This window comes from Crocuta crocuta, unplaced genomic scaffold (genome assembly GCF_008692635.1).
Source record: "Crocuta crocuta isolate KB4526 unplaced genomic scaffold, BGI_CrCroc_1.0 scaffold95, whole genome shotgun sequence".
NCBI classification, from domain to species: Eukaryota; Metazoa; Chordata; class Mammalia; order Carnivora; family Hyaenidae; genus Crocuta; species Crocuta crocuta.
Window position 1 is genome coordinate 9,651,663 of NW_027530971.1, and position 24,953 is coordinate 9,676,615.

General features: G+C 43.6%; 1 protein-coding gene across 1 annotated transcript in view; it reads left to right on the plus strand.

Moving 5' to 3' along the window:
- PAPPA (pappalysin 1) overlaps window positions 1–24,953 on the plus strand; it is a 243,099-nt gene that overhangs the window by 125,029 nt on the left and 93,117 nt on the right. Inside the window, exon 11 of the mRNA XM_077769774.1 lies at window positions 19,578–19,771. Coding sequence (XP_077625900.1) covers window positions 19,578–19,771 — 194 coding nt within the window. The remainder of the gene's footprint in view (window positions 1–19,577; window positions 19,772–24,953) is intronic.

Consider the following 24,953-nt stretch of genomic DNA (forward strand, 5'->3'; position numbering starts at 1 on the left):
AGGAAGGAAGGGGCCATTACTCCCCTTTTACACAAGGAGAAATTGAGGCTCAGGGAGATGAAGTAACTTGTCCAACGCAGGTGATTATTAACCAGCAAAGCTGGTTAATCTTGAACCAAGATCCGCCCAGCTCTACAAATATGGGAGTTTTGGCCTCCTCCAGTATACCAGACTTTCAGAACAAGTAGGAGTGGTAAGATATGTTTGTATATTTCCACTCTTCTTCCAGCTCATCATCCCAGACAGTAGACATTACAGTAGAAATAGCTCATGATTAATTCAATTAATTGCATTAATTGAATGCTTTTTCTCTATTAACTCCTTTGATTAATTGCATTGACCCTGTGTGGTAGTTTTAATACCATGGTAAGATGTCTGGATAAAAAAAAAGCACAGAGATGTTAAGTAATTTACTCAAGGCTTCCAGGAAGGGATTCCAGCCCTGGAAGTCTGGCTCTTAAGCCCGCAGGCTGAACTATTAATTTACACTACCTCTTGATCATTAAGGTTATCTAATAAAATGTGTCCGCTCAAGAGCTGAACTGCCTGCCTGCAAACACATAATGAGAAGGGGTAACAATGCCCAGAGGAAAGGAGTCTTCACATAACAAAAGGATCCCAGGGTCTCTTTAAGAAACACTGTCTCAAGTGTTTGTTTACAGATCATTAAATACTTAACAGAGGGAGAAACTAAAAGGGACTTTCTCTTGGCTGCTACTGATTAAGTAGCAAGAACTTAAGGCAAATCTGAAATGATAATAATTTTTAAGGGATCGGGTTTTTAATTTTCATTTGCCAAACAGAAAGATAAAATGCTCCACGTGTTGTCTGCTGCCTTGCTCACCAGGGCTAAAGTTGCCTTCTCTCCCCACCAGGCACAGCCACAGGGGTCCTGCAAAAACTGCTGGGAGCAAATGTGACCAGCCTCATCCTAGTTTTTGTCTCTTTTAAGCGCCTGCTGCATGCAAAGCTCTGTGCTAGGTAGGATGCAGATGGGAGTGACAAGTGGCAGCAGGAATTCTCCACTGGAGGACCTCAGAAGACTTTGTCATCAAGGATGTGCAGGGGCTGGTGGGAGGGGACCTCAAGAGGAATTGCAAAGCCCTGGATGTCAGGGGTGAGTCTGTGACCACTTCCTGGACACCTGGGCTCAGTAAGAGCAGGTGTGGGGCTCTGCTGCTACAAAGGTCCAGAATGAGGTTTCTTTTGGGAGGAGTACAGTGAGTAAACTGGTTCCAAAGGAAGCTTTGGGGAAGTCACAAGATGAGTGGGTGTCTGAGTGTGATCCTGCAGCAAGGAGCAGTTTCTGGGCAGAAGCGTGATGCGCTAGGGAGCAGTGTAGTAAGATCAATCTCCGCTCACTGAGATGTTCTTCAAGGGCCCGCAAAATACTTCTCTTGGCAAACTGATCTGAAGGGAAATCAGAGTGATTTTGGCTTTCAGCACCAGTCAGAAACCCAGCCCACATCATCATCCATAAGATTGAACTACATTTTCAACTGCCTTTGGCAGGGCTGGTAAGTCCTGGCTGGAGCTGGTCCCTCAGTTCAGGAGTCCAGAACCACGCATATAACTTGAGTTAGCCTCATTACCCACGAGAGGGCCACACAAGCATCTTAAACCCCTCCACTTCCCCATTTGTCTTTGTGCCTTCTGCCAAGAAAACTCCTGAATGGAGAGAGACAGAGACAGAAAGAGATAGACAGGCAGACACACACACACACACACACACACACACACACACACACACACACACACACACGAGAGACAGAGACAGACAGACAGAGGAGGAGGAGCAGATAGAGAGGGAAACACAAAATCTGAAGTAGGCTCCAGGCTCCAAGCTGGTAACAGGGCTCGAACCCACAAGCTGTGAGATCAGGACATGANCACACACACACACACACACAGAACAGAGACAGAGAGACAGAGAAGCCAATTGACCTGACCCAAAAGAGAGAGAGAAGGAGAGAGAAGCCAGTTGACCTAATGAGAGAGAGAAGCCAATTGACCTAGCCTGAAAGAGAGAGAGAGAGAGAGAGTGAGAGAGAAAGAGAGAGAGAGAGAGGGAAACCAGTTGACCTGACCTAAAAGCACAGGGGACTGCTTTCCTGCTCCTGGCTCGGTCCACCAAATATCTTTTTCCATATGTGAAATGGGAGTGTTGTTCTTTACTTCACAGGGTAGGTATTTCATTTCTTTATGAACTTATTCATCACGGATTTGTTGAGCACCCCTTACGTGTCAGGTCCATGCCAGGCACTAAATCTGCTGTGCTTGGGATGGTTGGTTCCTGTCCTTCAAGAAGTGTTCAGTAAATATCGATTCTTATTGCTATTAATAATCTAGTTCTTACAAGTAGCAAATGCCCCGTTCCTGAAAGAGATTAAGCAGAAATTTAAGAATCTTCACTCAGGAATGCTGTGAGGGGGATTCTATTAAATAGCTTGAATGCATAGAAATATTTCAGTGTTTCTCACTTAACTTATCTGGCTCTTTCTTGAAATTTTGAAACTTCCGGGACCTCTGAAGTGTACATTTTTCCAGTTTTTCTTAACCCCTCTGGCCATCCCTACACAGACCTTTCTGCCCGCCCCTTAACCTACTAGAGCTCTCCAAAGTTCCAGAAGGAGCTTTTCTGATACTTCCCTCTCTCTAGGAGCTCATCATTCAACAACAAAGATCCCAAATCTTCATCTTCAGTCTGGGCTTTTCTCTTGACCTATGCATGGACTTGTGTACCTGGCTGTTCTAATTGGATGCCCCAAAGGCACTCAAACTCAACGCATCTGATAGCAAGCAGACAGATTTCCTCCCCAGACCAGCTGCAACGTCCTTTTTTCTCTGTTGCAACTGGTGGCGCCACTCCCCAACCAGACATTTTAACTAGAAGCTTGGGAAACATCCCAAGCTCTTCCCTCTCAGTCATTCCCCACATCCAGACAATTACCATCCCGCCCATTTTACTTTGAAAACTCACTCCTTCCCAAATCAGTCCCTCCTCCCTCTCCCTGATTTCCTTGCTCTACCTGATTCCTCTTCAGCTCCTGGCCAGACTTTTGCAAGAGAACAGAAATGGTCCCAGGATTCCCCGCCTGGGCTTCCCCTCTCCTACCCTCTCCTGTGTAGTGAGAGCAAGCTACAAAGATCGTTTTGCCACTCTCCATTTGAAGCATCAGGTGGCTCTCCGTTGCCCTTCAGATAAATCTAAATCCCTTCCTATGGCTTTCAAGGTCAGAACTGGGCATTTGCACTTCGTGTCCCAACATCTTTTGTGCTTTACCTACTAGGCTGTTTCCAGCTTCCATCCATGTGCTTACAGAGGGGCTCTTCCTGGAATGTAGCCCCACCCCCAGTCCTAGGACCACTCAGAGATTCAGCCCTCCCCCCACGTTGCCTCCCTAGGGAAGCGTGGAGTGGCGGGGTGTGGGGGGGGTCGTTGTGTGCTTGGTGATGGGAGCCCCTCCTCTCTGCTCCCACAGCGTCTTGCACCTCAGGACAAAATGCTGTGCAGTCAGTCACTGACTCATTTGCCCCTCTCACCAGACACTGGGCTCCGTGAGTGTCAGATCCAGTGTCAGTCATCGGACTCCCAAGAATTCAGTCCCAGACCTGGCAAATAACTGGCAGCTCAGTAAATACAGAACAAACGAGTGGAGGAAGGACATGTTTCTTAAGAGACAGCTTTATTTTTCGGGCCTCAGAGTGTGGTAGCATCTTGTTGGTTTTCAGAGGCAGGCAAACCCAGGTTGAATCACCGGCTTTTTTCTGCCTTCTCAGGGTCTCAGGCCGAATGTCTCCCTGTGGTGGTTTTGTCCCCAGGCTCCAGAGCTGAGTTGCTAGTGTTCAAGTCCCACTTCTGCCACAGAAGTTGAACGGGGGTCTCCTTTAGGTTCCTCATCTATAAAAGGACCACATTACAGTATTGACACGCCACAGAGCTGCAAAGCACTATACAAATATTTGCCAGAATGTTCTTTTGAGCCCCATTTTATCTCGGTATAAAGGAGAGAAGAGCTCAGTGACCCTCTTTCTCTATCTCCATGCTGGCCATGGCCCTAACCCTTTGACAAGGTCCAGACGTTTTAGAACCGTAGCAGAAGGGATGGGCAGGTCTGGGGGCTTTGGTGGTCACTTAGATCCCCCCACAGGAAGGTCGGATAACCCCAAACTGAGCTGCTTTTCAAAGCCCCTTTTCTGAAGGGAGGCTAATTCACCAGTAGCTGGAAAGGACTGCAGGTAGGCCACCTCCCAGGCAGCGAATTCAAAAGGAAGTGGATAGCTGTGTAAATAGCACGGCTTTAAGGGGGCATTTAAGCCAGTGCTCTTTGTTAAGGAAATTGATGGCTTTGTAAGCTTGGCCTCTGAAGGCAGTACTTGAGTTGAAGGCTCCCCATCCGTCCTCGTAAATTTCCTAATGGACTGTGGGCCCGGAGCCTGGGCCCCGGTGTGTTCAATCACTTGCCAAGGAAAACTCGGATTCCACTTTTAAAAAAATTTAAAAAGGTCTAACCAAAATGTAAGTGATTGAGCCCGCGCAGTTTAACTGGCATAGAGTGGTAGAGACAGATTGCTTCCTTTAGGGAAAGAGAGACTTCTGATCCTTCACGGAATCTTTTTTTTTTTTTTTCCATGCCGGATGCCATGCCAGGTGTTTTCTATACAGCTTCTAGGTTCATCCTCCTAAAGTTTGGGAAGGTATTTGTTATTTCACGGGTTAACCGAAGAGTAAATGGGGACTCAGAGGTGAAGTGTGCCACTAATGGACACCCAGCTCCTTAAGCATAGTGCCAGGGCGTGACCATAGCTCCGTCAGACCCCCAGAGTAACAGAGAATCACTGGGCATCTCAGACAGAATCATATTAGCTTGTCTCTTTAGATCCCCTCAGTGTCCATATCCACACACAACACATGAGCTGGGCAATGTGGGCGGAGGGAAGGGCATGGACTGTGGAATCCAACTAGTCAGGATTGGATTCTTGCTTCTACAGCTTGTGAAACCTTATGTGAATCTCATGACTTAACCTCTTGCTGCATCAATTTCCTTGTCTGTTAAGTGGGGATAATGGCCACACCAAACACACAGGGCTCTTCTAGGATTAAACGACATTACATACTGAGAAACATTTAACATAGTGCCTGGCACGTACCAAATCATCTGATTACTCATTTGGCTATAACACTTACTACCTGGTAGCTAAAATTTTAATTAGAGAGGTAGAGGATGCCCTGGGGAAGACAGAGAGAGGGGCAGGCACCTCCTGTCCCCAAGGGGGAGGGCTGGAGAGATTTTGCAGAGGAATGGGTGGTTACATAATGGCTAAAGATGAGTGGAGACTAGATAGAAAGAAGCAAAGCAGTGCTGGGAATTTGGGGGGAATGTGGTCCATTCTGGTAGCAGCCACACTTTGAACCTGTCTGGGCTGAGACTGGAGTGGAGAAGAAAGAGAAGGCTGCAGAAGCAGGCAGGGGCCAGATTATGCCTTGTCACTTGTCATCAAATCTCTGTCAGAAAATGTTGACCGAATACCAGTGTCTTCCAAGGCAGCCAATTTCATTTTCACACCGGCTGCAGTTTGTTAGAAGAACTTTCTGCTGTGTCCCATCTGATACTTCTTTTCTTCAAGTTAAACATCTTTATACATAGGAATATTGCTCAGTGGGGGTACCTACCATGGGCCCCATTCTCTGACCATATACAGGGTCCTCAGTGGCCCTGAACTGGACTGCCCAGCCATCTGAGGACCACAGGGGGCTTCTCTGATCTCTGTTCTGGGATCTACAGCCAGGTATATAGTCTGCAATCACATGTCTGTAATCTGGACCATCCCTTCACCAGTTAGTAGAATCTGATCTCAGAGTGACCACTACTCCTTGGAACATTTTCTGTACATGAATAGTTATGCTGACCCTTATCGTTTCCAATTTAAACAAACAAACAAAAAACAGATTTTGATTGATATTTTTTAAAAATGTTCCAGGTGAAAATTTAGGATCAATTTCCCCTGCCCCCTCCTTCCTTCTTCCCTTCCTTACTTCTGCCTTCTTTTCCTTCCCTCTTCTTTTTCCTTATTGGGAAAAAATACACACACACACACACACACACACACACACACACACATACATTTCTATAAACAAAATACAGCTCAACAAAACAAATCAAAGAGCATACAGATTCAAATTAACATAAAATCCTCCTTCAAGGGCAGAAGAGGAGCCCACCCATCATGTAAGGTAAAGAAAACTTACCTGAGTACATTTCTATCTGTTGAGTTGGCTTCTGCCCGTTAGAGCAGTGTGGCATATCTTACCAACTTGGAGATGGAGGGCTTTGTGGCTTCAATGCCTCATCTTTTTGGACTTATCTGAACCATATGGCAGGGGGATGGTCTTCGAAGCAGGCCAAACCAATCAGGGCTTGGGTGGGAGGGATCCATTTCGAGACTCTAGTTACTTGCATGGGAACCCCACCAAGAACCCAGCATACTGAGGTCACCTTAGTCATGATCAGCTGTGCCAGACGGGTGCCTGGCTTGGTTTTCATGTGGTGCCCTGATTCATCCTCAATCCCTTGGCTACCATTATTTAACATAGCATCCACTTGCCCAGAAGTCTCTCTTCTCTGGAAATGTGCAGACACTCTAAGATTGGTAAGCTGCTTATTTTACTGCATTGAAAGATACACGTGTGTGCACATACTGACTTTTGTTTGGATGCATTCTTTTTTCTTTATGTTTATTTACATACACCTATGTCTCACAGAACAATTTCTATTTGAAATTGCATATCCCCAATATTTATATAATGAGCCTTCATTAGCCAACCCAAACCCTTGGCCTGTAACAATTAACTATACAACATCCAGTGAGTTACTTAACCTTTCTGATTCTCAGTTGCCACATTTGCAAAAGGAGGCACGTGGACTAGGTAATTTCTGGAGACCCTTGTGTGAAACGTTCATTTGTTCAGTGATATTAACTGATTGTCTTCTGTGTCCTGGAATTGGAAATGTAGTCATGGGCAAAATACCCTGGGTTTCTCTTCTCAAAGAGCTGTCATTCTATTTTAGAGAGATTGCAGTAATCAAGTAAACTTTTTTTAATGGTTATTTATTTATTTTGAGAGAGAGAGAGAAAGAAAGAGAGAATGCTCACATACAAGCAGGGGAGGGGCAGAGAGAGGACAGAGAGAATCCCAAGCAGGCTCTGCATTGTCAGTGTAGAGCACGACATGGGGTTTGATGTCACAACTGTGAGATCATGACCCGAGCTGAAATCAAGAGTTGGAAGCCTAACTAACTGAGCCACCCAGGCACCCCAAGTAAACTTTTGAAGAAGCAATGTAATCCTCTGTAGAAAGTGAAATTGAATAGTGGGATAGCCTTCAGACACTGTAGTAGAGGCAGCATGGTTAGGAAAGACCTTACAGAGCAAGTGACATGAGGCTGAAGCTAAGACAGAGAATTGAGAAAGCCACCTGATGATTTGGGAGATGAGTTCCAGATTCTATCTGTGCTAAGAAAATGTGAAAACAGTCACATATATGGGTATTTGTCATAATATCTCGCCTGATCATTACAGCCACTTTCTAAAATGGGTAGGAAGGGGTGTCTGGGTGGCTCAGTCGGTTAAGTATCTCACTTTTGCTCAGGTCATGATCTCACAGTTCATGAGTTTGAACCCCTCATTGGGCTCTTTGCTGTCAACTTGGAGCCTGCTTCACATCCTTTGTGCCCCCTACCACTTGTGTGAGTGCTCTCTCTCTCTCAAATATAAATAGACATTAAAAAGATACTCAAAAAAGGGGTAGGAACAGCAGTTCTGCCATTTATTTTATGGACACAAAGAACAAAACCCAGAAAGATGATTATGTGTTACCAGTACCTAAGAGTAAGTTAGTGACAGAGGTGCCTGGGTGACTCGCCTGGGTGACTCAGTCGGTTAAGCTCAGGTCATGATCTCACTGCTTGTGAGTTCGAGCTACGCATCAGGCTCTGTGCTAACAACTCAGAGCCTGGAGCCTGCTTAAGATTCTGTGTCTCCCTCTATCCTTCCCCAACCCACACTCTGTCTTTCTCTCTCTCAAATATAAAATAAAAAATATTAAAAATTTAAAAAAAAGAGTAAGTTAGTGACAAAGTTGAGTTTCAAATTTTGATTTTCTGTTCTGTTTGCTGTAGTCCTATTCCGTGTTTCTCAGAATGGTTTTAGCTCTCCCATTCTCTCCTTTCATTTTGCTAATGTTTCTCCATCTTCAGACTGAAAACTGGTTTAATGATTAAAGGGAGGAAAGTCAAGAACCAAATACATTTTAGAGTGACTCAGTTGAAGGATATCATAAAGCTACTTGATGTAACTCTTATTCTGTAGAAGGGAAATCATAGCCCAGAGAGGGAAATGAGAGAGCATCTCTTCTAGACTCTCGTTCTCTTGATTAAGCTGGTGATTCTGAGAAAGTGTCCCGTTCTTTCTCTCTCCTTCCTTCCTTCCTTCCTTCCTTCCTTCCTTCTCTCCCTCTTTCTTTCTTTCTTTCTCTCTCTCTCTTTCTTTCTCTCTCTCTCTCTCTCCCTCTCCCTCTCCCTCTCTTTTTCCTACTCTCTTACTTATTTATTTTTGGTGTGGGGTGATGAGATAACATAACAACCACTGACACTTGTTACCTTCATCACCCTTCTATGCCACTTTTCTCCATTCTCTACATATGAGTGCTCCAGATTGTGTTTCTCAATTTATTATTAGCTTATATTATCCAAAACAGATCTCATTTTTTTCTATTTCCTGCTCATACTTTTAAAGGCTTTTGGATTCTAGATGTCACTCTCCCTCTGACTGTGCTTAGAATGCCTGCTTATTTTGTGGTCACTACATAATCCATTGTGGAACTGAATTTTACCTCCTCTCCCATATCATGAGATATCATTGGAACCAAAAAGAGACCCCGCTGAAAATCTTTCAGGGCTTTGAGCATCCTGCTCTGTTGAATGCCTTGTTACTTATTAGGATGACTATCTTTGCTTACAATCTCATTAGGCCATTCAAATAACTATAGTAAACTTGAGGCGATGAAAATGTATCTTCAAGTTCCAATTCATAAGACCATCACATCTCTTTATTAAATTTCAGCCCAGTGTGCACCACCTTTTCTATCCAGATGTTCCATTTCTTTGAATATTCAGTTAAGAAAGAAAATAAAATAATATTTAGGACAGATGGTGAGGCAGGGTGTCTCATGGGAAAAAAATATTATGGGCTGGTTTGGATATAATTGGATTTTTTCCCTCCCAACGTGTGCTTGGATTTATAATATGATCTCATTCTAATTAATATTTTCATAAAAATCTTTCTGTAGTATAATCTGCTGTAACAGATTCAAGTCAGGTTTGAGGTCCCTTCAATACAATCAGTAACAGAGATTCTAAAACTTCAAAAAGACTTTAATTCATCATTTACTGAGTATCTGCTATTAGACTGTCATTGTCCTAAGAATTAGAGATGTAAATAGAAGTAACACTGGTGGCAGCCCAGAAATGTCTCACAACGCAAGAGCTGTCCGTATTCACTTGTTCATTCACTCATTCATTCATTCTCAGATGTCAGTTATGTAATATAGTGAGGCAATTTTCTTGGTCCTAAAGAAACAGGTGCATATTGAAATGTGCTTCCATGAAACCTCTGTCACATGGGGCAGGTGGTAAAGAAACAATAATAAATAAAATTTAGATAATGAATAATAGTGTGAAGGAGATAAAGCAAGATGGTATGTATGCTCTAACGGGGATGGAAGAATAAGATGTGGCAGTGATGGAACAAAAGTGGATCTTTTTAGAATATCCCAAGATGAAAGAGTGTAGGATGTGCTCAAGGACTTTATGTGGGGTTGAAGGGTGGTCTGAAAAAAACAGGAGAGATGACTCAGTTTTGGTTTGGCCACTGTTGGGCAATGTCATTTACTAGGATGGGCAAGAAAAGAATGTGGGGAGAAACCATTACTTCTGCTTTAGACACCATGGTTTTGTGATGCCTTTAAATAGATTTTTTTAAGTTTATTTTAGAAAGAGAGAGAGAATGAGTGGGGGAGAGGGGCAGAGGGAGAGAGACAGAATCCCAAGCAGGCTCCCAGCTCAGCACGCAGTCCAGTGCAGGGCTTGATCTCACAACCATGAGATCATAGCCTGAGCTGAAATCAAGAGTCAGATGCTCAACCATCTGAGCCAGGAAGATGTCCTTAAATAGATACTTAAGAGATGTCATTGTAGGCAGTTAGGCCTCAGAGAAGAGGTCATTTCTAAAGAAATGTTTGAGTCATTGGCACATAAATGTTCTAACGATTTTGTTGAATAATTAGAACTGAATGACATTATGTAGATAGATAGGAAAGGGGGCCCAAGACTGGACCTGGACACCTGGCAGAGATTTAGGGAAGCAGAAAGCAGCAAATGATTCTATGTGTAAGGAGCTGAGAGCCAGAAGGAAATGGGATGGCATGTGCCATGGACTCCATGAGGGAGTGCTTCAGGAAGAAAGGGAGGAGCTACTTCTTTATATGTTTCAAGGGAATCTAGCAAGACTAGGATTTTTTGTTATGGTTTTAGCTGCCTTGAGGTCAGTGGTGATCGTCATTGACAATATTGATTTTGGTGAAGCAGTGAGTACAGAAGTTAGATTTGAGAGAACTGAAGAGTAAATTGTAGGCGAGAAGCGGACAGTTTAAGTACAGATAGTTCTCAGTAAAGTCTACTGTGAATCATGGAAAGAGAACTGTGAAGTAGGAGGCATAGCAGTGTGGAGATGTGGAGTGAAAGGAGTTTTAAAAAAAATTTTGTATTTTTTTAATTAACATTTTTATATAGGCCATATCTTGTTTTGCTGGTTTGGAAGGAGAGAATAGTGATGTAGAAGGAAAGGGGGTCGGTTCATGCTGGACACATCACAGTACAAAAGTATGACAGATGAGTCTTGGTGGAGCTAAAGATGTCAGAGTCAATTCTTGATGGAAGTCTCAGGCAGAAACTAGCCTTTTAGGCTAAAGAATTAAGGACAGAAGTTCTGAACTGTGAGTCTGGGAAGAAACTGTGCATTTGAGGGTTGGGGTATGGTTGGAAATGAGAATAGATAGGAAAGTTGGAGTTACCTTTTGGAAGGATTTGAGTGCTAGGTGGGAAAGTTCAACTTTTGCAGAAGTCAACTAAGTATTTCACGAATGGTCCTAGATGAATTACTCATCAATTAATCACTTTAGATTCATCACTCCTAGGAAATGGGGAAGACCCAAGCCAGTTGAGAGGGCTGGAAGGGTCAGATGGACAGAGGACCAAGCTGTCCCCTGGAGGATGCTCCCCATGAGAGGTCTGGGTGTGGAACGTGCTAATGTGAGACTACATCCAGACTCATCCTTCTTTTCCTAGTGTTTTCCATTTGCTAGATGATGCCTGGTTGTCACAGTGAAACATAGGAAGGAATTTCTGGCCCACTTTGGTATATGGCCAACCCTTGGAGGAGGCCAAAACCAACTTAAGCTCCTCAGATTCAGTAGACCTAACCAGCATCTGAAACTTGTTAGTGGATACATGGTTCTTTAGAGGCCCTTTACCACTCTGTCTTCTGCATTCTGGACAGACTGATCTGGTTGAGGAGGTTAAGAACAAACCCCAGTCTGAACAGAATTAAATGAGATCAGCAATGTGGGTTTGACCTGAAGCCTTTGAAACACAGGCAATGTAAAGTCCAGCTATTTCTGTTCCAGAGGAGACACATGCCAACATTGCCACCCCCACCTCCCCAGCAAGCTTCCCCTTTGTGAACCTTTAGGGGTTAAGTTCTCCAGTTTCCCATTCCAAGAATCTATTATTTGGACACAAACATTGTGCATTTTTTGATCGTTTTTTGTTGTTGTTTGGATGAATTGTTATGTGGCATGAAGCTTGTTGTGGTTGGACACATCCCTAAACAAACAGCTGATTTTGAAAATACTATTTTTTCTGGTATTTGAAAAATACAGAAAATAGTAATCATTGAGCTAAAAGAATATTCTAATGCCAATCACTGTTCCTTCAGCTGGAAATAGAGACAGATATTAATTTCTCAGAAGCTGACCCATCTTCATAAACAAGTTTAGAAACACAGGTAAATCCTACCATCCTTTGGAAGGTAGCCCATCCCAGGAGAGTATGCAAATTATTTGCTTACGACCTGAGTCTTATTACTTATTATATCTCCTACTACTCGAAACTGTCATTTTCCCATCTATAAAGACTTTTTCCCCCTCAATGGGCTAGAAATTTGGTAACCTCAGTAGCTTCTCAGACTACTAATAGTTAGCCCATACTAGGGATGTTGTGAAGAATGAAATCATAGATTCCGAAAAGGAATATTGAAACTTGGTTAAGGGTGCAAAATATTTTGTTACCAGAATTATATACTGAAAGCCCAATCTGATAAATTGGCATGGTGCAGTTGAAAGGGCATTGCATTCAAGAATCAGTGTTTTAGTCTTGTCTCTACTACTGTAGATGATCTTTAAAGGCAAATCACTTCAACTTTGTAAACCTCAGCTTTCCCATATATGAAATGAAATAACTGCTTTCAGCTCCAAGATCATCATCATTGTCATAGACCATTTACTGATCACCTGTTATGTCCTGAGTGCTTCACCTACATTGACCACTAGACTGTAAGTTCCATGAGGTGAAGGTCATGGATGATTTGTTTTATTCTGCATCTACAGTTTATCACAGTACCTAGCACACAGAAGCAATTAAGCAAACCTTTTTGGTTATTCTACAATTGCATGTATTATTAAGTGATGTGAGCATGATAGTAAACATTCAATCCTTCAGTCGTTATTCATGAACAAAGCAAGGTCTACAAATTCTAATTAATTTCCCCAAAGTCACATAAATAATAAATGGCACACCTGCCAAGCAAAATCAGGTCTTATACCTCACTGCCTCTAGAAGTGTGAAAATCACAGGTTTTCTTGCTCAGAAAAATCTTTAAAGGCTCCCCAATTCTAAATGGTAAAATTCAAATACCTTGACATGGCATTGCAATTCTTCCTTAGTCTGGCCTCAGATCAGCTTTTCAGTTCATCAGTTCCAGGACCCATTATTCTCCTTTAGCCCTAATCTTGATCAGTTTCTCATAGACACACATATTGATTGAGGCTCATACATTGTTCATACTCTTCTCTTCACATGCCCAAATTATTTTCTTCCTCCAAGATCCTGCCCCACACCATCTTCTCGGAAAGCCTTTCCCTATTTTCCCAAGCAGTATTGATTCCACCCACAAGGAAGGAGCCCAATCTGGTTCATCAGTGTATCCCTAGTACAAGCCCAGACACAGAGCAGATACTGACTAGATAAATACTGGTTACATGAATTGGTACTCTTCTGCAGTTCTCATTGAGGAGTTAGAAGCTATCTTAGCTGGGGATAATAAGAGCCCATACTCCTAAATCTTCAGAAAGCTTTGATGCCTCTTATTTGTTACCCATTCATTGCTGAAATTATTGCAAAAAGATTACTGGATTTTTAGTCCCAGCAGGGCATTATGGATATGTTTGCAAGACAACCACTGGGGGGGTTGTTTTAGAATAACTATAGCCAATCCCAAAGTTTGAAGACATTTGATAACAAAGCTAATAAACCTTTTAGACAAAACATGTCATTCCACTGAAAGAGGATAACTCTGTCTTGATGAACTCTGGTTTGCAGTACTCTCATGGTATATCCAGTAATCACATCACAGAAGAGTATGCCAACACTTGCTTAGTTTAGAACATGAATAAATTGGTAATAATATATATTAAGTATAAGGCATTCATTAATTGTCATTTGTCATTCATCTGTTCATATATTCCTCAGTCTTTTGTCAGGCACCCCCTTCACTCTAGGTACTATGCTGTGACTTGGGAATACAGATATGAGAGTCAGCAATTTTGTACCCAGAGATTCTCCCTGCTGGCTGGGACAGGGCTGAAAGAGGGTCTTGTTCATAGACAGGTTGACAAAAGCTGGATGTGGGTGGGGTGGAATCTGGGAATTGTAAAAGAGCACAGAGGCAGATCCTGTAATCCAGCCAGGATGGGATTCCTTGGAAGAGAAGGGAGAGTGGACCCAGCCTGTTGGAGGAGATACTTTTAGCTGCATCTGAAGAACCAGCAGGAATTAGCAAAGGAAAAATGAGAACTACATCCCAGGAAGAGGAAGCAACGCTTGTGAGAGCATGGCAGAGTGATGGGGAATGGGCTGGTTTGGAAAACTGCAGGGGATATAAGCTGTGGAGCGTCTTGTATGCCAAGCTAAAGAAAAGGATCTCCTCCATAAACAGAAGGATCTATCAAATCATTATATCTGCATGGGCAGATATGTATTTGGGGTAGACTAGTGATATCCCAAATTTGCTAAATCATTCCACTATCCTGAGGAATACACAGTATTTCTGGTCTTGTTTGAAGAACACAGTGGCTTAAGGTCATTTTTGCAGTGGCCAATAGCTTATGACTGTTTTGTCTTCAAGATTCTTGATGTGAAGGCTAATGGAAATCATCCTAAGGTCTTGTACTGAGCTGACATTAGCGATTTAAGTACCTGCTCCCTTTTCCAGCAGTGGAGTCTGTAGTTATTTCTTTTATTCATTTACCCCAAGAATTCTAGTGGTGTTGCTAATTCACAATGCTTCTAATCAAGCTAAGTTAATTAGTGTCCCCCAGCTTGGTTGAAATAGTTCCCCTGTAAGTAAATATATTCAAGATTGCTTGGTAATCATGGATAGATTTAGAGGCTTTAATCCGGGGTTTCTGACTTTAAGGACAAGAACTCTCGACAATAGCCTAAACCCCAGCCTTTGCTTACATGCCAAGGTAAACTCATCTCATTTTCCTAAGACTTGGCTTCCACACTTTCAAAGAGGGGCAGTAATCTCTGACTATCTCAAATAGTATCCTCCAGACAAGCCTCAGGAGTGCAGAGGCATGGCATTTCATCCTGATGATCCAGACAGATGGGAATTGAAAATTAAGTCAATGAGAAGTGGCATCCTCTGTGTCTGTCCACTTATAGAAGTCCATCTGCCTCAGGCTCCTGGAGCTGACCACATTTCTTCCAAAAGGGAAAAAAAAAAGTATCTAACAAAGGAAAGTTCAACTGGGGATGACAGACTTGGGAATACCTGCCCCCCCCCCCCACATCAAGGANTAGCAGGTTTCTAAATATGTCACTGCATGAAAAGGAGTACGTCTGAGAAAAGGTGGTCTGTTATGTCAGGGGAATGTGGGGTGAGGTAAAGAAATCAGACTGCCCAGTGCAATCCCACTGTAAGCCAGTCATAGCTGCCATCTCAGCCCGTTTCTCTCCACCCTAAGACCCGGTCCAGAGAAGCTTCTCAAAGGGTACGGAGTTTAAACTATGTTTGGACCAGGAGTATGTACATTGGGAGTGCTGGATTTCATTCATTCATTCATTCAACCATTCATTCATTCATTTAACAATTATTTGAGAGTCTAGTCGGTTTTCACATTACTCTTCCCAAGGGGATGCATTATTATCACTGCCACCTACCTACTACAGGGAAAACAGGTGGCAGGGTGATCATTTGACCTTGGTATTGACTACAACCTGCTCAGCTACCAGCATAAAGTATTCAAAAAGTACCAAGTAAATTGGTGTAATGAAAACAGGAAGGCCAGTTTTGTTTTATTGTGTTGTTGTTGCTGTCTTTGTTTTTCCTGGCCACACATTTTTATTCCATTCATCACTCTGTTCTCCACAGTGCTTGGGGCATGGGAGTAGAACAGGAGAGAAAATTCCCCAGATGTAGACTGGCAGATGTAGCTGAAGGGCCCCGGGACTCTAGTAGCAAGAGAAAATGAATAGCAGAGTCCAAGGATGTTGTTTCAAAACGTGGCTCATAGTCATGTCAACAGAATCTTGGGGGAGAAACCAGGCATATTTGTTCCCTTTCTCTCTCTTTCTGTCTCTCTTTCACTCACTCACTCACTCACTCACTCACTCACTCCAACTCACTCCTCCCACCACCTCCTATCTCCCTTTTAACTGTCCCTGTCTGTCTGTCTGTCTGTCTGTCTATCATGTACCTAACTACCTTGCTACTTATTTGCCTGCTGTGCCTACCCTCACCTTTCCACCATTCCTGGTTCTGCTGAGTCCAAGCAGACAGAAATATTGAGGTCTTACAGATGATCAGGAAGAAGTTAGCCTTCANTATCATGTACCTAACTACCTTGCTACTTATTTGCCTCCTGTGCCTACCCTCACCTTTCCACCATTCCCTGGTTCTGCTGAGTCCAAGCAGACAGAAATATTGAGGTCTTACAGATGATCAGGAAGAAGTTAGCCTTCATGAGAACTCAGCGGTAACCACCATTCCCACCACTCTGAGGTCTTTCTGCTGAGGAAGTGAATGGAGTCATCTTAGAGAATAGATTTTATATGATCTCATTATCATGTTACCCTACATGTCTTCAGTCAAGCAACTCCACGATCTTCTCCTCAAAAGGATTTTATTATTCGGTGGAGACAGCATGGGGGATGGGACATATTTCTCTGCTGGGTATAAAAGGTCCGGGCTCTTACTTCTAGCTCTTCTACCATCTCCCTCTGTGATCTGGAAGCAGACTCCTTACCACTTATGGCTCTCAGTCTCCCATTAGCTGAAATGAGTGAAGATGCTGACGCTGTATGCATCATCTCATGAGATCAGTGCAACAACACTGGGTAATACGCATCATTGTCCCTGTTCTTTTTTTGGATGAGAAAATGAGGTTCAAAGAGGCTAGGTTACTTTAAGTCCTATTTGTCTAATGCAGAAACCCGTGCTTTTTGCAATTCCCTTTATTGAGTTTTGAATGAGTAAAGTCTGTATTAATGGTTGGTCGCTCTTGGATTTGGTCTAAGCTTTATTATATATAAGTTGGCCATGTTCACGAAGAGTTTGGAGCTACCGAGAAGTGCTGGGTCTGTGTCCTCTCCATTCTTGTGCTGCCAGGCATGCTACTGGTCACTGGAGTCCTCAGCTGGCTCAGACTCATCCTTAAATAATTGAATTATAATGAATTGATTTATTCTGGCTCTTCTGATAGTATTTCACTATGTAAACTGTTTGCTGAAATAAACAAGGGATTTTGGAGCTTGGAAGGGGCTCAACATTCTGCTGCCCCTGAATTCACTGTCTCCTTTTGCAGATAGTCAGCATCCTAGAAATCCAAGTTTTAATTCTACTTGACCCCAGCTCTTCCTATTTTGGGGGAATGCTGCATGAAGTGTTTTAAGTGAGTACTAGTTTCATAAAGTGATTCCATTCAGCCAGCTAGACATAAATTGACCCCTTAAAAGAAGAATATTTTTTCTCTTGACTATTATTTTAGAAATAACAAAGCATTTTCATCTCCACTACCTGTGAGAGTTCTGTGGCTATCCTGGGGGTTATCTTGGCTGGGACAATTATTTCTATCTTTTTGTTTTAATTGAAGCATAATTAACATACAATGTTATTTTAGTTTCAGAGGTACAACATACCGATTCAACAGTTCTGTACATTACTCAGTGCTCATCATGATAAATGTAGTGGCTATCTGTTACCATACAACATTAGTACAGTATTTAGGACAATTGTTTTCTGTATTACAGATGGGAAGTCAGAGGCTGAAGAGTGAAGCTAACTGTACAAAGTTCTATAGCTAATATGAGGGATAGAAGTCAATTCCTGATTGGAAATGGGGCTCCAGTCCATTATTTCGGAGTAAATGGGAGAAGGATGTCCTAGATCAAGCAGTATCCTTAGGATGACCATATGTTCCGATTTGCCTAGGATACTATTCAGATTTTCCTAGGAAATGTGCCTGTTGCCTGAACATCCCTGTCAGTCTCAAAGTACACTTGTTTGGATGGTGATTATAAGCTCACCTGGAGGACAACATAAGGACTAGATTTCAGGAAGCTCAGTCTTTCAAAGGAGCTGCAACATGTACATATAATGGCACAGGAAAGTGTTAATGTAGGGATCTTTATAAAATAGGGACCTACGCAGAAAGGGGTATTTAGTTTTGCCTAGAGGTATTGAAAAATAGCACAGACTACCTGACATTTGAGTTATTAAAGGATGGGTGGGGAGGGGGCTTCTCCTACAGATGGCTGCATTCTGATTTCTCCTTGTATTGTTCTGTGCTGAAATACCAAGCAACGTGCGTAGGTCCTGCCTACTCAGAAGGCAACTGCCGGCTCTATACATTTCCATGATCTTTGTCCTTATGGCAGAGAATCACTGCAGCCAGATGCAGCTTCACGTTGTCCCAAGCATAAATCTTTGCTGTGATCTGAATTACATGGGAGCTTGAGAACTCACTTGGCCTTGAGCTTGAACTCTTATGGTATCCAACAAGCCCTGAGGAACCTAGAACAGTAGACAGGAAGGGCTCTTGGGGTCCCAGCACTCTAACCCCCTTATCTGATTGAGCCCAGAGGGGAAAAAGGGATTTGTCTTAAGTAACAGAGCAGTTTAGTTACAGAGCTGGGACTGAAGCCAGCCCTCTCGTGTATCACTTCAGTCCTTATGTGAAACTGAAATTCTCTTTGGAGTTAAGTAAACCTCAGTTTACCACTGTGAAGTTCTGTGGTGTCAGATAATGTACCCAGAACTTGGAAAGTGAAAGCTTGGATTTAAGACCAGGATCTGGAATTAACACACCGTGTGACTTTGGGCAAAGTTATTAAAGACACATGGGATCTTAGTGTCCTAACCTGGAAGACTAAAGTAATTAAAATAATAGTACCTTTCTCACAAGGTTGCTGCGGGGCTGACTTGGGGTAATGAAGGTCAATTTATGAATGTGTGTGTGTGTGTGTGTGTGTGGTAAAACATATATAATATGAGATTTACCCTCTAAACTTGTAACCATACCTACACTTAATATAATGATAGGCACAATGTTAGCTATAAGTGCAAAGTTATACATCGTCTTATATAACTACAACTTTATACCCATTAAATAGCAACTCTTAACTTTCAGCCATTTACCTCTCCCCTCAGCCCCTGGCAACCACCATTCTGTTCTTTCTTTCTATAAGTTTCACTACTTTATATCCTCATTTAAGTGGAATCATACAGTATTTGTCCTTCTGCGATTGGCTTATTTCACATAGTATAATGTCCTTCAAGTTTATGTATGTTGTCACAAATGGCAGGACCCCCTTCTTTCTTTTTTAGAAAATGTTTTAAACATTTATTTATTGTCGAGAGATAGAGACAGCATGAGCAGGGGACGGGGAGAGAGAGTCTCCACACTTGAGCTGTTTGGTAATACAGAGCCTGAGGCAGGGCTCAAACTCCCGAACAGTGAGACCATGACATGAGGTGGAAGTCAGACGCTCAGCCAACTGAGCCACCTGGCCGTCCCTAGGACCTCCTTCTTTTTAAAGGGTGAATAATATTCCCTTATGGCTACTGATGATGGGTTTACCATGCTGAAGATTCTGCTGGTCTGATCCCACAGCTGCAGCAACTGAGACCAAAGAACAAATATCCATCTGTTCTCCCCCTTTTCTGTCCATCTCCTGCAGATGAACCCAGCCGGTGCTATTTCCATGATGGTGATGGAGTATGTGAAGAGTTTGAACAGAAAACTAGCATCAAGGACTGTGGGGTCTACACGCCGCAGGGCTTCCTTGATCAGTGGGCATCCAATGCTTCAGTATCACATCAGGACCAGCAGTGCCCAGGCTGGGTCATCATCGGCCAGCCAGCAGCCTCCCAGGTAAGCTCCTAGCCATGGGTGCCATTTCCTGCAGACATTCTGCATCTCTGCTCTGCCCCCTCCAGGCTGCCTTCCTCAAATGTTGTGTCACTGGTGGTGGCCACCTGACCATCTTGCTATCCACATGTAATTCCAAAGCCTCGTGAGTACCATTTGTCAGGGATGAGACATGATGGTTAAATGCAGGGAACATCAGCACAGTGGGGTAAAGCCTGTCCTATCTCCCGACTTGTTGTAATTCATCTTTGGTGAAACAATCCCATTTTAGATATGCCACTGGAATTCAATGGGGTAAGACCAACTTTTGGTGAGGGGGAAGTCCTACTTTTTGGGGGGCAGTGCCAAGTTGTGCTCTCCTTAAGCACTCATGTGTGAATTAACTCTGTCATAATTTGCTGTGTGGCTTTAGACTAGTCTCCCCACTCCTCTGGGCCCCATTTCCCCCCTTATTGATTGATTGATTGATTGATTGATTGATTAAATGTTTATTTTTTGAGAGAGCATGAGCAGGGGCGGGGCACAGAGGCGGAGGGACAACGATCTGAAGCGGGCTCTGTGCTGACAGCAGCAAGCCCAATGCAGGATTTGAACTCATGAAGTATGAGACCATGACCTGAGCTAAAGGTGGATGCTGACTGAGCCACCCAGGCGCCCCTCCCACCATCTTTAAATTAGAGGGTAGTTGAGCTTGATAATCTCCAAGGACTTCCCCACTCTAAAAAGCTGTGACTCAGTCCTCAGTCCCCTAATGCACTATTTATGTTCCAGGGTTCTTCCCCCAAGGGACTGCCAGTTTAGTTGAGGGAGCAAGAGATTGAGGCCACCAGTACTTGTGTGATTCTAGGGATGGCCATGCTGTCCCCAGAGCCCCCTTTCCAATTATCCTGCTGAGCAAGCACCTGCCTTCTTCCGAGACTCCCATGTCCCAGAGACACAACTCAGTGCTCCCAACTGCCTGGCCGGGTGGCTGCCTCAGAGGCCAGCCTGCCTCCTGGCCTTGCAGATGAGCTATTATTCCTACCATCCCTCTTTCGTATGGCTTTCCTGACTCTGGGTATGGGCGGTAGTCCTGATTTCTATATGAACCAAACATTTGACCTTCTTCTGGGACCCAGTGAACAATCACTGGATGAGGTACAGAATAGGCCCACTGCATTTACAAGTTGCAGTGTTTACTTGGCCATCTTTTCATTCATCTGTTTGCTTATGTTTCTGTGCATTAGATTTATTCATTTGCATTTGTTTCTGACTGCCCTGAGGAGAGTGGAGAGAAATCTTTCACGGTGCCAGCCTGGTGAAATGACTCAAAAAATTAAGAATGAATGATTGAGTGAGTGGGTGAGTGGATGCCTGTGCCACCTCTGTACTTGCTGAATTCCTTTTTGGTTGCACCTGTCAACTTGAACCAGAATTACCTGTGTGCATGTCTGGCTCCCCCTAGGCTGTTAATTCTTTGAGAACAGCTTTGAGTTATATTCGTTTTCTTCCTCTCATCTTTAAACACAGGTTGTATTTAATTGACTATAGATACATGCACACATGTGTGTGCACACAGGCACATGTGCACACAACACACACACACCTTGCTGCATGGAAATGAGTGCCATAAAGAGAAAAGGCTCAAGAATCCCCTCTCTGGGACATAGAAGGTCCTGCTCGGGAACAGCAGGGCTGGCCAGCAATAGAGCCAGGAATTCTCAATTGAACACTAGCATCCAGTTCTAGAAATGTTTAAAAAACATCATTCAAACCAGGGAATGATTGCACTTGGAATCGCATGTGAGTAAGAGCTGAGGTAACAGCTGTGCTTTGACACCAACCAAACGTTATTGCTGTGAAAGTGAGAAAAAGGAGAGAAAGAATTTTCCAGCCCCGGCATTTGAAAGGAGACTTCGCTGGGCAATTATTTCAGGCTTGTAAGGAGGGGCTATCGGGAATTATGGGTGATTATCTCTTCCTAAACAAAAATCCAATTTTGAAAAATCATTATAAATACTAGCTCTTCGATCTACAAAGAGGAGATGAGGAAACAAAATCATCCTATTGAATTATTCATTGTAACCAATTTTATTTTAATGAAATCGACTAGGTTCCATTACTCTGGGCTTGGACATAATCTTTGTCACAAGGAGACTTCAGCTGTAACTAAATTTGCCATAATGAGATCAGCTCACTGGAGAATAGAGGGTCAGGGGAGGGGATGTGTCACAGGCTGAGTGCAGGGCCCGGCAGGCAGCCTGGAGGGCGTCAGAACAAAAGTCTCCTGAATTTCCTGACTCAAAGCAAATGCCTAGAAGTCAGTCGCACCCAGCGCCCATCATGTAAACGCACACAAATGCACACGTGCACCTTGGCGGAGCCTTTGTGAATCTGAGTAAGGCTCTCCCTGGAGTATAAAGTAGCTCCCTCCTGGCAGCAGAGGGGAGGAGAAGTATAACTGTGGCCTTCGTTACCCTGGGCAGTGATTATAGGAAGCTGGTAGTTAATTTTCACCCTGTCAGGCCTTCCAGTGAAGAGGTTGACGGCGTGAGAGAAGGAGCTGGGAGGTTCTTAAGATCCACCATGCACCCTTCACCTTCCCCCAGTACAGTAATACTTTTTTCCTTTCTCTTCTTTCTTTTTCTGTCTCTCTTACACACACACATGCACACACATGCATACACGACATTCCCAGAAAGTGGCTACTGGAGCAGATCGAAGAGAGTGGGAAGGGGGCAGTGGCCATTGAGGTCCACCAGCCACTGCATTGGACCCTCCACAGCCAGTCCCCTGTCTTGTAGACACTGAGAGATAGAGAGGCTTCCCCAGAGCCACACAGCCCAGAAGTGGAGAATCTAAGATTAGGATCTGGTCAAAGCCAGCAGTGAGATTGGGAATATGCAGTCACATCCCAAAATGGGAGGTCAGTGGATGCCTGGAAAACCTCCCTGGGGAAACAAGCAGAAAGAAACATAACTGGACAGATCCCGTTGTTGGCATCACAGTGCAAACACCATGAGGTTCTTGGGTTCTCCCCTGACAGACTCCTGAGCACTGTCCTTACCTCTGAGTTCAGGCTGTTGCTACTCCCTCGTACACGGTCCCTTGGTGTTCATTCACTGGGCCACTCCATTAACTTAGGGAGGGATGAAATGCCCACATTTATTCTCAGTTCCTCTTTATAAGCCATTTTGTTCCACTCTCTATCTTCCCTGGATGCTACAAAAATGATAAAGGCAGGTGTTTGCTGGAGTTATGTGCCTGCCTCTGTGTAAGAGCCTATGAAAGAAACCAGGGAATAGAAGAACCAATCCCTGGCCTTGCTAGGTGTGAGAATTCTATCAAGAGCACCCCAGTCACAATAAGTTGTCAGATTCTCACTGGGACTGTGACGGAGAAGCAACATTCATTGTGCTACGTGAGTCTAGAAAATTGATGAAAACTTTACTTTCAGTTTTGTAAAAGCCCTTGGCTTCTAATGATTTCTAGTCTCTTGAATCCATTCTTCTCCAAGATCCCCCAGTTTGGGTAGGGCTAAGCCACTCCATCCCGAACCTAGAGTCTCATAGCCAGACATGATCAGAAGCATCAGAACTTCCAGATGTACAAATTAGGCTGAACACCCTGTAATAAGAGACATTCTTTGGATATTTTGGCCATGTACCTTCCCAGCCCCGCTGGAATTCAAGAAGTCCCTGAGACAGAACAAAAATGGAAATGGACTAAAAGAATCAAGCTCTCTCTCTTCAGGGAACCTCAGAAATGGTTTGGGTTAAGTGCTTGCAAAAATTTCATCTTGTCCTAATTGTGTCTCCATGTTTTACATTGCTCTGGTCCTCTTACACCATAGACTGCCAAGATGAGGTGTAGATATCCCTTCATCCTGCACCCCGAACCCTTGCCCCCAGCACTTCTACCACAGTCAATTTCCTCCTATCTAGACAGGCCCACCTCCCTCCTTCTGCAAGGGCCTAAAGAGGAAATGGAAATAGTATCTGGAATGTGCAGTGCTCCCCAGGGATTACAGACCTTCAGTCAACCAACCAATTTATTTGGTTAATCCTTTGAGGGTAAAACTTAGACTAAGCATTTCCAGGGTGGTAGTTTTAGGGCCAAAATAAAGAACACCTTTCTAAGAATGAGAATGATCCACAGGGGGATAGAGTGCCTTGTGATATAGTAAGCTTGCCATCGTTAGGCTTTCAGGCTGAGCTGGTGACTGAATGGGACATCCCTGCCTTGTAAGGCAGGTGAGACCCTAGAGTTCCCTCCTTCCTTTGTAATGGATTCTCTGACTGTCTACTCCATCAACCCATTATTGGGTATCTCGGTCCTTTGTCACTCTACCTTGAGTTGCTATCACCAGCTTCTAGGCATGTCCATAACACTTTGGGCCTTCCATTAAAATACAAATCATAATTCATCTTGTGTTACAGTAATTTGCGTATTAGTTCATTTATTCATTGGCTTGCACAGAAACATACTTGAATCGTACACTGAGGAACATGAGTAGGTAAAGAGTGTGGGGGTTAGTGAGGGTGAAGTGGAAATCACGTGGATGGGGTTTTTCCCTCTTTACCCCTCTTCTGACCTTTGGGAACCTTGAGCAGATGACTCCTCTGGGAGCCTCAGTTTCCTCTTCTGGAAATAGGAAATGACAGCATCTACCTGGTGGACACTAAGAGAGTAAATGTGGAGAAAACATCTAGCACTGGGTTTGTTTGTTTGTTTGTTTGTTTTTACACTTATTGGATAGTGCAAATGTAAATGGTCTTGTACGTATTAGGCTTCTCCTCCACACCCTCACTTAGAGACCAGGGTGACCCACCTGGTAAAAGCTTGGTCAACATTCAGTTGAGTTAGCATAGTCCTGCTGATGATTGGTCAACATTCAGTTGAGTTAGCATAGTCCTGCTGATGAATGTTTCCTCTATCCTCAGGACCACACCAGGCCTTTTAAGAGAAACTCCAAAGAAGTGCTACCCTCAAAGAGCTCACAGTTTCATTGGCAGGGTATGTCCTACTAGAAACAGCAGCCAGAGACCCTAGAATGAGATTCAGAGGGAGTTTCCCTGAGGAGGAAACCACAGTGCTATCAGCTTACTTGGCCAGCAGGGATGGGAGCCAGCCTGCAGGGATGGGAAAAGTACTTCGCTCACTTTCCGAAGGTCCTGGACAAATTATAAAAATAACATTTATCAAG